This window comes from Berkeleyomyces rouxiae, assembly GCF_048999995.1.
Source record: "Berkeleyomyces rouxiae strain 22BRR77 chromosome Unknown BrBRR77_ptg000002l, whole genome shotgun sequence".
Classification (NCBI taxonomy): domain Eukaryota; kingdom Fungi; phylum Ascomycota; class Sordariomycetes; order Microascales; family Ceratocystidaceae; genus Berkeleyomyces; species Berkeleyomyces rouxiae.
This window is the reverse complement of record NW_027396492.1, coordinates 612,403-627,510: the sequence shown is the minus strand read 5'-3', so window position 1 is coordinate 627,510 and position 15,108 is coordinate 612,403. Positions and strand designations below refer to the sequence as shown.

General features: G+C 52.2%; 4 protein-coding genes across 4 annotated transcripts; 3 read left to right on the top strand and 1 right to left on the bottom strand.

Annotated features, from left to right (window-relative positions):
* Positions 1-806: 806 nt before the first annotated feature.
* Positions 807-4,243, top strand: BROUX77_001715 (uncharacterized protein; the record flags this gene model as incomplete). Its single annotated transcript, XM_073746175.1, has 3 exons — positions 807-1,175; positions 1,247-3,415; positions 3,485-4,243. 3 exons carry the CDS (start codon positions 807-809, stop codon positions 4,241-4,243), a joined length of 3,297 nt encoding a protein of 1,098 aa, XP_073606797.1.
* An 869-nt stretch (positions 4,244-5,112) lies between these two features.
* Positions 5,113-6,056, top strand: BROUX77_001714 (uncharacterized protein; the record flags this gene model as incomplete). The annotated part of the gene is made up of 3 exons (XM_073746174.1): positions 5,113-5,172; positions 5,237-5,482; positions 5,562-6,056. 3 exons carry the CDS (start codon positions 5,113-5,115, stop codon positions 6,054-6,056), a joined length of 801 nt encoding a protein of 266 aa, XP_073606796.1.
* Positions 6,057-7,141: 1,085 nt separating this feature from the next.
* Positions 7,142-9,772, top strand: BROUX77_001713 (uncharacterized protein; the record flags this gene model as incomplete). The annotated part of the gene is made up of 5 exons (XM_073746173.1): positions 7,142-7,987; positions 8,114-8,147; positions 8,207-8,265; positions 8,953-9,017; positions 9,676-9,772. 5 exons carry the CDS (start codon positions 7,142-7,144, stop codon positions 9,770-9,772), a joined length of 1,101 nt encoding a protein of 366 aa, XP_073606795.1.
* A 1,907-nt stretch (positions 9,773-11,679) lies between these two features.
* Positions 11,680-13,764, bottom strand: BROUX77_001712 (uncharacterized protein; the record flags this gene model as incomplete). The annotated part of the gene is made up of 2 exons (XM_073746172.1): positions 11,680-12,889; positions 12,968-13,764. The coding sequence occupies 2 exons, from the start codon at positions 13,762-13,764 to the stop codon at positions 11,680-11,682; spliced, it is 2,007 nt and encodes a 668-aa protein (XP_073606794.1).
* Between the last annotated feature and the right edge of the window lie 1,344 nt (positions 13,765-15,108).

Sequence of the window (15,108 nt, the reverse complement as noted above, 5' to 3'; positions counted from 1 at the left end):
CTGGTGTGTTGCGGTCTGTGGTGGCTTTCTTGTGACCAGGGCAGATTGGAAATCGTCAACCTTTGCACAGGCGACACTGATATGAGCTTGTGCATCCAGGAGTTGCTGAGCCACCTGTATAAATGTGTGTACATAATTTATGCACAGGCCAGATGTGCATAAAACAAGTGAGCATAAAAACAATGCACGCCCGCATCGTACAGCAAGCCGCAATCAGTTGCTAGTTAGTCCTAGTCCTTCTTACCTTATGTAACTACATAACTAGCTATGTACATACATACATGTACTGGACCATCCGCAACTCCATTATCTCCTTCTCCTTCAGCTTCACCAACTGTCATCCCACCTCAACCACCCCGTCGCGCTGCCTGCTCAAAGAAACGCTGATCGTTTCCACTGCCTCGCCGCCTTCGCCTGTATATTACTCCGTGTCCTTATCGCTTGTTGCGCCTTCGAAAGAACTGTGTTGGCCACCGTTTCTCTCTTTGACCACCGCCGTTTTCTTCTGCGTCTAGCTACAGGCTGCCTGTCCATACGATACTCTTGGATTTATCATAACTAGCTAGTGCTACTGCTGCTACTGTTCTCGACCCTCGCCAAGTCGGCTATAACTATATCCTTGCGCCTTCAAGCAACCACATCACGTCGTGCAACTCTTCCATCATCCTTGTACCTAGAGCTCGACCCAGACCCATACCCGAACAATCCACGACCCGACCGCAGATCTCAAGTGCTCTTAAGACCCGGCTGCTTCGTCCTACATACCACTCCGCCACATCATACTTTAGCTAAGCTCTGTCGCCGTCATGTATTGGCCTGTGGGCTGCGCGCGCGCCTACGCGACAAGCAACAACCAGGCACAGCCCTCAGCCATTGTGCTCTCCGACGACGATGCACAATCCCCCTATTTCAGTCGGAGCAATTCTAGCGTTCGGTCGCAATACCGAAGCGATGATAATCTGCCGACAACCCCCTTAACGCCGAGTACTCCTTATGTCGAGTCGATGGAAAGTGCAGATGACAACGACTCCGGAACCTTCCACGAGACGCAGAGTCTAAGCCAGCCTACGACCACCGTGGCACTGAACGAACCTATCCGCGCACTACGGGTATCAAGGACAGGCCACATATTTGCTACAGTGACTGCTCGTACCATCACCGTCTGGCAAACAAAGGTGCGAGACTTGTGCCATTGCTTCTCTGGACTAGCTGTTTTCTAACATTGCACCTGGAAATCTCCCTCTAGCCCACCGTCATTCTCGGCGTGGTTGCGCGCTCCGAGACCTCGATCGAGTCCTACGGCGAGAACGACGACTTGCTTATCCGCCCTGACTCTGCCATTTTCGTCGTGCGCACTACAAATGGCTACCTCATTACGTATTCCATGGCCGCGGACTCCCAAGCCCAAGTCTACAAGGCTCACTGGCCTAATCACACAAATGTCCAGCGACGGCGGCAAAGCAATGCAGGCGGCGTAGGAGCAAACCAGCCCGACCAATTCCTTTGGGGTGCTGGCGAGGGTTTTGGTATTGAGGATGTCAGCTTGCGCTTTCGCATGGTCATCAAAATCGACGCCGGAATTGAAAGCGCCCTCGCTCTCGAGGACGAACTGGTCGTCGCGACGCGGAAGCCCGCTGCTGTGCAGTGCATCCTCTGGGCCCCGGATGCCACCGGAAAGCAGACTCGCACGGAATTGGTGTCGAAAATGCCGTGGGCAGAAAAAAAGGCAACAATATGCGAAATGACATATGATCGCCCCATGAACCTCTTCACATGGGTCATGGCTGACGGAAGAGTCTATGCTGTGCAGAGGATACCACCGCCTACTTCAACCGACGGAATTGACCCGGCGGAGCTCAAGAAGCTGTTCCGCGGTCACTGCTTTCACACGCCACAGAATCCGGGAGAACGTGCTGTCAAGGCAGTGGTAAATGCAAGATTCTCTCTCATTGCTGTGGGATGCGCTGATGGCGTCATCCGGGTGTATTCTGTTAAAGACTATTCCGGAAATATTCCCCTATCACACACCCACCTATCACCAGTATCTTCAACTACTTCTGGACTGAATACGTGCTTGAGATACTCACCAGATGGATATTGCCTCTTCGCCGGTTTCCGAAAGGGATGGGCCATGTGGAGTGTCTATGGAAAGCACGGCACCCATAGCTTTAATAGCAACTCCTCTCTGTCGCATAGCAATGGCGATGCTTGGCTAGAAGGAGTCGATGATGCCGCATGGATCGGGGGTGGCGCCGAGATCCTGCTTACGAATCGGAAAAGCGGCATTGTTTGGTCGTTGGAGATGGCTCGGAGTGCAATGGCTGGCTGCTACACATCGTCAAACGTGTTTCGAACCGTTCTTCAAATGTCGAGCAGCCTATCAGTTTATCGTGGATATGACTTGCCGGATCTAGCCTCGATTTCGTCCGAACCATACTTGTGGCATAATACCAAGATACCAGCTGCTTATTTGCACCACCAATGGCCAATCAAAAGTACTGCCATCTCACCCGACGGCCGCTATGTTGCTGTTGCTGGGCGGCGTGGGTTAGCCCATTATAGCATAGGCAGTGGGAGATGGAAGACCTTTGCTAACCCAACAGAAGAAAGCGAGTTTACGGTTCGAGGAGGAATGTGCTGGTATCAGAACGTGCTGATTGCTGCTGTGGAAAGTAACCAATCACAGGAGTTGAGGCTGTACCCACGAGACAGTGCACTCGCTAGCTCACAAGTTCTCTTCACCATGTCTATCCATTCGCCTATCGTCCTGGTAACGCTCTCAGATGAAGATTCTTTGCTTGTGTACACCTACGACAACGTTCTATACCACTTTTTGATCGTCCCTGCCAATGGGCTAGTCAGTCTGGTGCAGGTTGGGCAGATTGCCTTTCACGGCATCGTGAGATCTCCGGCGCGGGTGCGCGGCCTCGGCTGGATTCTCCCCGACAGCCAGCTCTCAGACGGCGACCCGTCTCAAGACGTCTCTGTCGCGACTGTTATTTTTCTCGTCGACGGGAAGCTTGTGGTGCTCAAGCCGTCTGTCGGCAGCGAGGGCCAGCACAAGTACAACATGCGCGTGATAGCGCAGAATGTTGAGTTCCACTGTAGCACACGCGAGGAATCGGCCGCCGGATTCTCAAGAGAGTTTACCGATCCTGTCCCGGGCAATAGCGTCCTATTGCGGCGGTCGCTCTGGTTGTATGATGGTAATTACATGAAAATGTGGCCCGATTTGCACGGGGTGCTGGACGTCGTGACTTCCAGTGATACCAAGAGTATACCCGAGTCTGTTTCTTTACCCATGGACTTTTATCCTTTATCTGTGGTTGTGGGGAAGGGGTTGGTGTTGGGTGTCGAGTCGGAGCTCATTCAGAGACGAGACGTTGGCTTCTCTGCGTTCCGTTCTGCTATCCGGGTAGGTTTCTTTCACAGATCATGTTACATCTCGATATACTGGTCTATGCTTGCTAACAAATCATTCTAGACACATTTGTTTCTTCCGAATGTGCTCAGGCACTATCTCACGCAAGGACGGGCTTTAGAGGCACTGCAACTTTCCCGACAATATGAAAAGCTTGCCTACTTTTCTCACGCCCTTGAGGTTCTTTTGCATCACGTTCTGGACGACGAGGTTGACTCGTCGCCCAAGCCCGAAGACGCCATCTTACCGCGAGTCCTGTCCCTTTGCTCTTCGTTCAAGAACTATCTGGACATTGTCCTTCAGTGCACACGTAAAACCGAAGTCCGTCAATGGCGCACCCTCTTTGACTATCTCCCTCCTGTACAGGAGTTGTTCGAAGAGTCTCTTCAGCGTGGCTCTGTCAAGACTGCAGGCGGATACCTCATTATCCTACACACGCTGGACGAGCTCGAGTCTGTTCTGGAGCAGTCAGTACGTGTCTTATCTCGCGCCATGCACGAAGAAGACTGGGAACTGTGCAAAGAGCTTGCGCGCTTTTTGGCGGCGCTCGATGAGTCCGGCTCGACTTTGCAGGAGGCCATGGAGCTGGTTAACGCGCCGGTCGCCTCCAACGGCTTCCAGGGCGACGATAGCAGTATCCTCAGTCAGCTTCAGCTTCCGGTCCCGAGAACAAACAGCTCGTTCTCAAATTCTAATGGAGGCAAATCAGCTGCGTCTAGCGCAGGTTCTCTTCTCGAGACGCCTAGTCTGAGCTTTCTTGTAGAGAAGAGTGTTGGGGCCCTCCAAGTCGAGGAGGCGGATGAAGTGGATTGGGAAGAATAAGGGTTACCATGTTCGGGTTACTATATGTTGCTGCAAATTCTAATTCAAATCCAAACTACACTGGCCGGTCGATTGGTATTTAAGACCGAACAGGCAATGAATATTTCATGAGCTTTGGACTTCTTTTTCCATGCAGGACGAGGCTAGTATGGAAACTCTGCGCGTGCAGATTTTCAGATATTTATATTGAGAATTCAGAGGAAGCTGGCGATAACGGGCAGATAAGATCTGGGCCAAGGCTGAAGTGGGTCTCTTGAAGATGCTTCATCAGCCTTTTGGCTGGGTCTGGCGCCGACGAGAAAAAACCCCACCACAGCGAAGTCCATCAGCGACCACGACGACAAAGTTGCAGCGATCTTCGGGTTTTCTTTTATTTGGTTGAATTAAATTGTCTCTAATCTGAGGCGTAGACCTGCGAATAACCGGCATCTCCGCTTCCTGTCCATCGTCAACTCTTTTGCCTCCTGTAATATTCTTCGTTTTATCTTGCCTGCTATCTGGCTCTTCGCTGTCTTGCCGCCTCAGTCCGCCGTGCTTTTCTTTTTGTGCATCTTTATCTTGTCCTCTCCTCCCCTCCTCCATAAAAGCTTGCGAGGGGCGCACCGATCCAGCCCGAAACTTATTTAAAGGTGTCTGCGCGCCATACTACCGAGACGGAGCCCCGGGAATCACTTGTGGCAGGATACTGCAAGACTCGACCGACCTCTGGAATCAGAAAAAGCAGCAGTGCGGGATACGACGTGCCATTGAGCCTGGATTCTAGGATCTGAAGCCAACGACAGCACCGTTGCATAGAGGCGAACCCGGAGAGCAACGGAACAACCCGATCTAGCATTCATCACGAGTCCTGCAGACTGCATATTATCAAGATGATGGACGACTTTGTGAGCGACTCCGACAGCGAGTACACCAATTACTGGCGAGACTGGGTGAGTATTATCGTGTGCGTGGCCTTTTATTTTACCAGACACCTGCTAACTCACTGCCATCTAGTTCATTTCTATGCGTGGCCACGAGTACTTTTGCGAAATTGACGAGGAGTACCTGACGGACCGGTTCAATCTCACAGGCCTCAGCGGCGAGGTTCAATACTACCAATATGCTATGGACCTGATCACAGATATTTTTGACCTAGAGTGCGACGATGACATGCGCGATGCCATTGAGAAGTCGGCCCGCCAGCTCTACGGGTTGATACATGCCCGCTTCATTGTGACGACCCGCGGCTTGGGCAAGATGGTGAGTGGAGTGTGCAAGGTGCCGGGTTCTTTTGTCCTTTGCTACGGAAACGCTAATGAGGACTTTGCATGACATACAGCTTGAAAAGTACAAGAGATCGGACTTTGGCAAGTGCCCGCGCATCATGTGCGAGGGCCAGCCCTTGCTGCCCATGGGCATGGCCGATATTCCCGGCCAGAAGGCGGTGAAACTGTACTGCGCGCGGTGTGAGGACGTTTACAACCCCAAGTCGTCGCGCCACGCCAGCCTAGACGGAGCCTTTTTTGGCACGTCGTTCCACAACATTTTCTTCCAGGTCTACCCGCCGCTGATGCCGATAAAGAGCACGGAACGCTATGTTCCCCGCGTGTACGGCTTCAAGGTGCATGCGCCGGCAGCGCTAATCCGGTGGCAGGACGAGCAGAGAGACGAGCTACGGCGGAGGCTGAAGCTAGCCGGTGTCGAGACGGGGTTTGACGAGGACGACGAGCTGTGCGATGAGTCCGAGGAAGAGGAAGAGGAAGAGGAAGAGGAGGAGGACCAGATGGAGCTGGCCGAGATCCAAGGGCAGATTCCCGTGCCGTCCAAGGCTTAGAAATGGTAGGAGGGCATGGCTGTGGCTGATGCGGTGGCTTGTTTGTGTGCTTATGCTTTCATGAAGTTCCTGGGACTTGGCCAGGATCCGGATTTATTAGTGAATATGACCAGTGACCTTTAGACCCTGTGAGGCCTGTAAAGCAGGCCCTGTAGACCAGTAGTGTGGGGGGATCTATGTTTGTTTAGCGGTGCCACCTGTTCTGTGGCCTCCTGCACTGGGCCTGTAGCTATGCTGACAGACGCCTGGAGTGAAGCGGGCCACAACGACGGATAACCGGCGGCTTTCTGCGACCGCAACGGGCACTTTTTCTGCGCTTCCTGCGGCTCTGTACGACTTGCAACTGACATGGCACAGCCTGCCGGCGTGCGGTGCTCCCCGCCTGTCACGAATGCCGCTTGCTGGCTCTCACAGCGGGGGCCAGACTGACAGACCGACAACACAGCCCCCGACGTCCTGGAGCGGCCAATCAGACTCTGCTCTACGCATGCACGCATCGCCAGAAAGCCCAGCTTCCCGGGGCTGTGGCTGCCGAGGGGAGGACAGGAGAGACGATGCGAGGCAGTGGATGTCCTGGTTAGGAGCGTCGTCGTGAGCCGGGCTACGAGACGAGGTCAGCAGCACAGCCCAAGGTGCAGAGCTCATGGGTTCAAGTGACTGCCTGATGTTGGTGCTATGGAATCCTAGGACAAGGGCTCGTTGGGGTCGTATTTTTTCAGTGTTTTACATGTTGTCCTTTGGCGCCGTCTTCAAAGGTGGCCGCATAAGAGAACCAGACAGAAGAGGAAAAAAGGGCATGGCCGGAGTCTAAAGGCTATCGTCGTGTAGCATTCTTTGTCTTATTTTTCTTTGCTTATACTGCCCCCCTTGAAGCAATCTATTAGACGAGCCTTGGGACCTTGGCAGGCTTGGAATTGGCCGTCATCTTGCTTCTTGTCCTGAGACAAATTATTCCTCTCCCTTTGAGTTGCGGCGTCAGAGAGCCCCTGGAAGTCCAAGTAGACTTGACTTGGCTTCTTCCAGGCCAAACCTACGTCTGCTTTCCACACCCAATCCCACTTCAGACTGCCTCCCAGCACGCAAACATGGGCATTCGAGACGCCATCAAGAAGAAGGATGCCGTGGCCGTTTCCGACAGCAACTATGCTGCTACCATCTCGCGCGTTAACACCGGCGCCGAATTCACCTTCATCCGCACCGACACCTTTAGCCAGTCCGCCGTGCACCCCCCGGGCACACCGCCGGCCGCCTCCTCCAATGGGTTGCTGTCGCCCATATCGGCTGAGGGCGGACCGTCCAGCAACGGCTTCCGCTCGCGCTCCAACTCGTCGGCGTCTACGCGCCGCCGGCTGTCGCGGGGGCTGCACCGCTCGCGCAACCCCGCCGCCAGCGACAACGTGCCTGCAAACCTGCCGGCCATAGAGACTAGCCGGCCCGATGCCGAGACGGAGTGGGAGAAGCGCGCGACTATCCTGGCCATGGGCCCCAATCAGCCCGGATCCCCTAGTACCATGGCGCCTTCGCCCGTCCACGCCACAAACCCGTTCCAGTGGCCGGCTCCACAGAGCAACAAAGAGCTGGATGCCGACATCCAGGAGGCTATCCGGCTGCATGAGGCTGGCGACTTGACGAATTCCACCCGCATCTTTGCAAAGCTGGCGAACCCAGCCGGTGCCAACAACCCCTTGAGCCAGGTGCTGTATGGCCTGGCTCTGCGCCATGGCTGGGGCTGTACGCCAGACTTGGCGCAGGCAGTGAGCACGCTTGGTCTAGCGGCTGCCAACGCTGCGGCCATTGAGCAACGGGCGCTTAACGAAGGCAAAAAGCAGGGCGGCCCGGCCAAGGGCGAGCTGGTTCTGGCCATCTATGAACTAGCAAATTGCTTCCGGAACGGATGGGGCGTAGAACAGGACCCCGTGGCTGCAAAACAGGTGAGTTCCAGTACTTGCCGTGTCCATATCAAATAGTTAGGCGCGTGAACTGGATACCTTGAGAGCTTGGGGGCTAGGGCCGTGGCATTCTTTTGGCGATACACTGACATATAGTCCGACATCCAGTATTTCGAAACTGCGGCAAACTTAGGCGATACCGGTAAGTTAGGCTGCAGAAATCTTGTAAATCGGGTAGAGACTGATACTTTGACGCGGAAGATGCGATGAACGAAGTGGCGTTTTGCTATCTGGAGGGCTTTGGGTGCCGAAAAGATAAGGTATGTATTTCGCCTTTTTTTTTTTTTTGGATACGGGAACTGCCCCGGGTCCTTCACTCCCTCCGGGCTCCTTCCGCTTCTCCCCCGGTGTATTCCTCTCAAACAGGCAATTTCCATAACTAGGTAGTGTCCCGACTCGGCTGCTGCCCATCTCGCAGGATACATGCCTGAATTCCAAGGACCTCGAGATTGGGCACCAAGATATCTTGCATTGAGTACGGGACGACACGCTGCTTTCTGCCCCTTTTCATCCGTCAGTTAGCTACCATAAAGTGTCTGCAGACACGCCCTGCGGGTAGAATTGTTCTATTCGGACAAGCGATGGTCGTCTTCCGGCAATCAGCCCTGAGGGTACAGGGAGCGCGTGTCTACCGGAAACCCGGGCAGGGCTGCCGAAGCGCTGGTTGCGCGTACCCGGAGCTACGTTGGCTATGCTGGCAAAGATGCCATGCGACATGACCTTGGGTGCGACACTGCTGGGGCTTACAAGGCATACACCACGCCGTGTGCGACGGAATCTTCATGTTTTGCTTGCCGCTCCTTGATGAAACTGCGTACCAGCATTGACCCCACGTTTGATCGAGATTTGCGCCCTATTATACACTATTATACACGGCGCTCGCTACCACTGACTGACAACATTTGTCACGAGACGCTCTTACTGACGTGGTGCTTTCATCTGTCTAGTTTGCGTCAGCCAAGTACTATCGTCTAGCCGAGAAAGCTGGCAACAAGACAATGGGAAACTCGTGGTACGTTATCTCTTTATACCCCTGTTCATGCTACCTCGTTCCTTTGTTGAATCCCAGTGGGCTGGCCTTGGACTGGAGTTCCTCCTGACTCACTTCCTGTTGGGCTATTGCATATTTTCTAGCATCTGCCCAACCGCGACTCATATCCTCGGGTTAATACCACTGCATCTACAGGTACACCTGTTTATGCACCTCGCTCCCTTCCCGTCTCACTGCTTAACCCTCGGGTCCGATATATACCCGTGACAATATCAGTCTAGAGCGCTTATGCATAGCTGCCTCACATTTCCATGGGAGTTTATCAGTTCAGCGAATTTGATACCTCCAACTTGCTACAAAGGATCAAGTAGTGTCATTAAGCTTCAGGTCTTTGGGTCTTGTGACGCAACTATCATCTGTCACCTCTTACTAGTGTTGTCGTTCCGCATTATGGTATTTGACAGCGGACGGGATCTTGCATATTTATGAAGGATTGTCACATCAGAGCTTAAGACACGAGACTCCCAGACTCCCTGCTTCATATCACCTGCAATGGTGAATAATGATAGCGTGCCTGGCCAAGGCTAACCACTGGAGATCCCAAAGTATCGCAAACGCATCGTGCATGCGCATCTTGTGTTCCAACTTACTGACTCTCTTTTTTTTTTCTACTTCACAGGATTTGGAAGGAAAAATACGACCCTGATAAACAAGGCAAAAAGAAGGGCCTTTTTTCTTTTGGACACCATGGCGAGAAGACGAGCGAGTTGGCATAGGATGATGAGGCTGGGTGGCGTTCTTGCCTTGATCCGGGGGTTTAGTTTCTGTTGGTACTCATGGTGGTCAATAAATTTAGGATACTTTTTTTTTTGTTTTCTGATATAGCGAATGGATTTAGCTAGCAGTTATACTCGTGCTTGGACATTTTCCTTTTATGTACTTGGGGCTGGACTATAATACAAGATAGTGGCATGATACATACGTTCTAGTACTTTTTCCCAGTCAAGGCATGGGGAGATAGGGATGGACCATTGTGAGCTCAGCTGCCCAAGGGAGAAAACATAGGATATTGTGACAGGTATGATACATGGGTAAGTACAGTAATTGAGAGAAAAAACAAATATATTTTTTGGGCAATAAACGAATAGAAACAACAAAGAAATCATGTGAAATTATCCGAGGCACTCAGATAATTATGGATAATAGACGCAGCTGAGTGTGTTGACCCAGTGAAGTCAACAAAAGCCAACTTGGCTCTTAGAAGAAACCATTGGAGTACTGCGAGGCTGCATACATTGGTGATAACCAAAGCGGCAGACCCCATTCAATTTCAAACCTCCAGAGCGAATATGTGGTTAGCATGAGATTGCTCATGTCCATGTGTAGCATGAGCAGGCCTGTGTTACCACTGAGCTTATGCAACAACATAAGCTTGTGTAACATCATGACTTGCTCAATCGTTGAGGTGCAAAGGTACTTCACCTCTGTAGGGGGGGGATGATGGGCCACAAATAAAGCAATTGAAATCGTCATCAAGGGGGAAACACAGTGGTCGGGTGGAATCCCTAACGCGTTGCGTCCAAAATGGTGTTTTAAAAGGGGGGTTGAGCGGACAGGCAGGGCTCATGGCGTACTGTGCCTGTTCGCATAGTATGGTAACGAAGGACGGCGAAATAAGCTGGTTCGATTAAGTTGTGTGGAGATTTCACTGGGGAGTGCTCTGAACGCAAAAGAGTGACGAGGGTGTCTTGAGGGGAAGCGAGAGGACGTCTGGTCTCTGATATATCAGAAACTCGGACTTGAAGCGAGTGTATTTGAGTGAATGAACGTGATGGAATGTAGGAAGACTCTATTTCGAGTTTGAGTAAGAACTTCAGCTCAGCGACAGAATGAATGTGTAATGTCTGGAGATGGCGGTCGAGACAAGGTGTGAAGTCTGATAAGAGGCTGCAGGTAAAAAACATGAAGCCAGAGCAAAAAACAAGAGGATGATCACTGATATTCTAACATGAATATTGAGGCGTGAGAATCGAGGTGTAGGTTTGGAAGTTGCATCGTAGGTTTGTTGTGGTTGAAGTAGAAAGGAGTGAAGGTGTGTAAAATCAAGCCTGAAAGCTAGTAAATAAGCCCAAGGATAATCCTCGGAAAATAATAGGAATAATCGTCATCATTATCGTCGTCGTAGTCGTCATCAATGTTGTAAAGTCGAAGGAGGAAAGTCATATCAATCTGAGGCGTGAAGAAAGCAGGAAAAAGGAAAACAAAAGACAGTAGCTGGAAAGCAAAGAAAAAGACAAAGGAAAGAAGAAAGAAGCAAACAGCGAAGAAGAGACAGGCTGCGCTATGAAAAAAGAAGCCACAAAAAGAGCAAGGCTAAAGAAGAGGGAAGAAGCTGCGCAAGCTGGCATCGGCGCCTGGAGAGAGAGTCGGCGGACGAGCATATGTGCCCTGATAATCGGGCGCAAAATAGTGAAGCACACAGGAGTGCCAGTGATAATACATGGTCCAGGCTAGACGAGAGACACGGGTTGAGACTTTCCAGCCACCGCAGAGACCACGAACAGACCTATCAGAGAAAAGGGGCACATGAAGAAAAAGAAGATGATACCGTAGAGAGGGTATGTGGATAGTTGAGGTTCAAAAAAAGCCTGGTTCAAAGCACAACGCGTTGAGAATCACGCACTCAGGCCTTGGAGACTCCCACAGCAGATTCGAGAGCAGTCATGCAACGGCTGTGGGTCTCGGTAACCAGGTTGGCAAAGTTGCGCACCACCGATACAGGAACCATGTCCTGCAGGAGGGAACGCGACCAAGCTTCGGCGGTGCTGGGCAGACTACGCATAGCGCCCAGCGAATCGACTAGATTTCGCAGGTCGGTACCGGCCGAGGTCACGGCAGAAGAAGCAGTAGCAGCAGCGGCGGCAGCGGCCGTGACAGCAGAAACGCCACGAGGGGTGCTGCTGCCAGAGCCGCCGGTGTTAACCGTGTTGTCATACTGCACCGTTGACAGGGTGAACAGGCTCTCCCGTTCTTGTTCAAAAGAGGGCACTGTCAGCATATCGCCCAAGGAGCCAAGCATCGATAGCTCGGAGACGGCAGAATCAGGTCCGGAGCTCAGCATGTGCATCCAGTTGTCTGAAACTGCAGATAAGGTAGTAGCAGCAGCAGAAGCAGCAGGAGCGTAGGCCGAGGCGGATGAAGCGCCAACGAAGGGTGCATCGACGCCAGCCTCCTTGAAGAGATTTTTGAGAAGGCCCGTAGTAGTCATACGAACGTCGTCAGAGACAGGCGGCAAGATGGACATGGCCGTGGTTGAAGAGTCGTTCGAGATGACATACGCACCCACCAGGAAGAGCATGAAGAGCAGACTGCTCTGGCCACGGCCAGAAGCAGCGTTGTGCTCAGCAGCGGTCTCTTCCAACGACAGCGCGGCCTGGTTCATGGGCACGTGCTGCTGGGCGTGCTGCTGCTGCGGGCTGGCACTGGCCTCCTGTTTGATCTTGGGGTCTATTCCAAAGCTCTCAGAATGGGCCAATGCACCACCAGCAGTCGCGGCATTCCAGCCGGTCGTGGTGGGTGAAGATGGGTTGTTGCCCCTGCCACCGTGCCGTGTGGAGGCATCATTCTCCAGCGCACGCAAGCGGTTGGTCAGGAAGGTGACCTTTTTGTGTAAATTAGACGCTTCCACGGTGTGTTCGCGGACGAGGTTTTCTTTTTCAGCGCTACATCTCTGTATGTAGTCCTGGAACTGCTGCTTTTCGACAGCCAGACGTTCGCATTGCTTGCGGAGAATGCCCAGTTCCTCCTCCATGTCGCTGATTATGGCGGTGAACTGCTTTTTCTCATCTTCCAGACGCTCCGTGTGCATCTTTTTACGTTGGCGTGAGTCCAGACTAAGAGAAGGGGGAAGGCAGTTAGCGGTGTGAACGTCTAGGGGAGAAAAGGGGAGGGGTGCTGGGGTCATTACATACGCTGCCTGGCGGTTTCGCAGAAGTCGCTTCTGTTGCTTGAGCTCTTTGATTTCTTGTTCGTCATTTGACTGGGCAATCAGATGATCAATGTTGTTAAGGTTACGCTCGGCGGGAATGTCGAAGCGTGCGTTCTTTTTGCGGATGCCGTCGCCACGGCGTAGCTCCTGAAGCACGGCCTGGGCCATAGCCGACTTTTTGGAGCCGCCAGACACTGCGTGGATGGCATTGATGGTGCTTACGTTGGCGTTGACATTGACGTCCATGTTCATGTTCATGTTCCCAGTCGAGTTGGGAACGTTGGCGGATGTTACTATGTCACCATACATGGCCATGTCACCAAACGTCCCATTTGGCGTCATAATCGGCTGTTGCGAGAACATGGGATAGGTGCCGTCCATGCCGTCAAACTGTGCTGGCATGACCATGGGGTCAACACCCATAGGACCTGTACCCGGGGTCATGACCCAGTTCCCGGCGTTTGCGGCGCCAATCAAAGCCTGAGAAGTAATGTTGACTGGAAGAAAAGTCGGAGCAGTAGAGGGGATTCCGCTAGACCCTGTGGTCGATGGGTGCGATTGCATATCAACCGACCAGGCGTCTTCGGGCTTGTGAGGAAAAAGAGGACCAGTGACCACATCAGAGTCCTTTCGGCTCAGCATGGGAGGAGACATGTCGATTCCCGAGTCTAGCCCACTGTCCATCATTGTGTCGCCCAGCAGTGTTTCGGCCTCAGTGGCAAAGTATCGGCCGTCGACGTGGCTGTTGTCAAAATATGGAGGCGTCATTGCCGAGACCATTGTGAACAGATGGGTTGTAGGAAAGATAGAAGAGGGAAAAGGGGTATCAGAAGAGAAGAAAAGTTGAAGGGAATAGAGGTGGGCAAACACCCCGTAGAAAATATTGCTTCAAGGAAACAAACTGTGGCTGAGGTGGGTGAGTTCCCCCTCAGGACAAAAAAGGGCGATATAAGTGCAAATATCACGAGTTATCGAAGGAAGAGCAAAAGGCAGCAACGCTACAGCGGGTTGCACAGCTTGAAGTCTGAGAATGAAAATAAAATAGAGTCAGCGATATAGAACAAAAAAGAAAAAAGGACAAAAAGTTTAAATAGAGAATGGGAAGAATTTCGACGGTGAGACGATCAGCGAAGAAGAAAAGCGACGTCGCTGTAAGTCGGTGAAATGGGAAGGAGCAGGACAAGCGGTGAAAGACAATGGGAGCAGGTGGTGGAAGAGAAGAAACCATAGTGGGGCACAGGACCAAACAGGAAAGTGCAGGGTGGAAAAAGGAAGCAACGGGCCTCGGTGCTCAAGGTGGAGACCAAGGCCGCCTTCCTTTCTGCTTCCTTCCAGTTGTTGTGCTCTCGAGGGATCGGGAAAAATAGATGGAGGATAAGGAGCCTGCATGACAGGGAAGGCGCAAAACCGGTGGGGTAACACCGTCTGATAAAAAAGGAAGCTGCCCTATCTTACTCCTGGGCAATCCCCGTGCCTCATGATAGGCTCCCCAGAGCTGACCTATATTTCAAGGATCGAAGACCGGTGGTCATGGGCTAGGAAACGCTTGGGAGATGCCGCATAGAGACGAGGGGCGGGGGCTCCTACAGAAGTGCAGAAAAACAGGAGAGAGAGACATATGGGCAGGGCAAGGGAAGAGCAGAGACTTACCGTGTGTCACGGCAGAATGTGTCTGTAGTTGCTATGGTTCGTGTGACGGTAGAAAGCGTGGGTGAAACAGCGAGACGGGATTGCGGAAACGAGTTGAACAGAGAATGGGGGGAAGGGAAGAGGAAGAAGTGGGGGACCAAAACGGAGGGCGAGAGGAAGAGTAAAATAGTCAGTCTACCAAAGAAGACTGCGTTGATGTAAGGCAGGCCTGATAATAGGTGAATACTATAAAGAGAGTTGATGAGACTGGGTCAAAGTCTCGAAACAGGCGGGTGTGTGTGTATAAGGAAGGGTACTGGGAGACAGGCTACGATAGAGCGTAGTGGAGGGGATAAAACGGGGTCTAGAGACTTGGAAATATGAATTAGATGAAGGAGGGGGGATGTGGACAAAAGCCAGTGAAGTGGTAGAGAAAATCGAGTGGTTGAGCTGGCTATATATAGTTATAGCCTTTGACTGGTTTGCACACATACA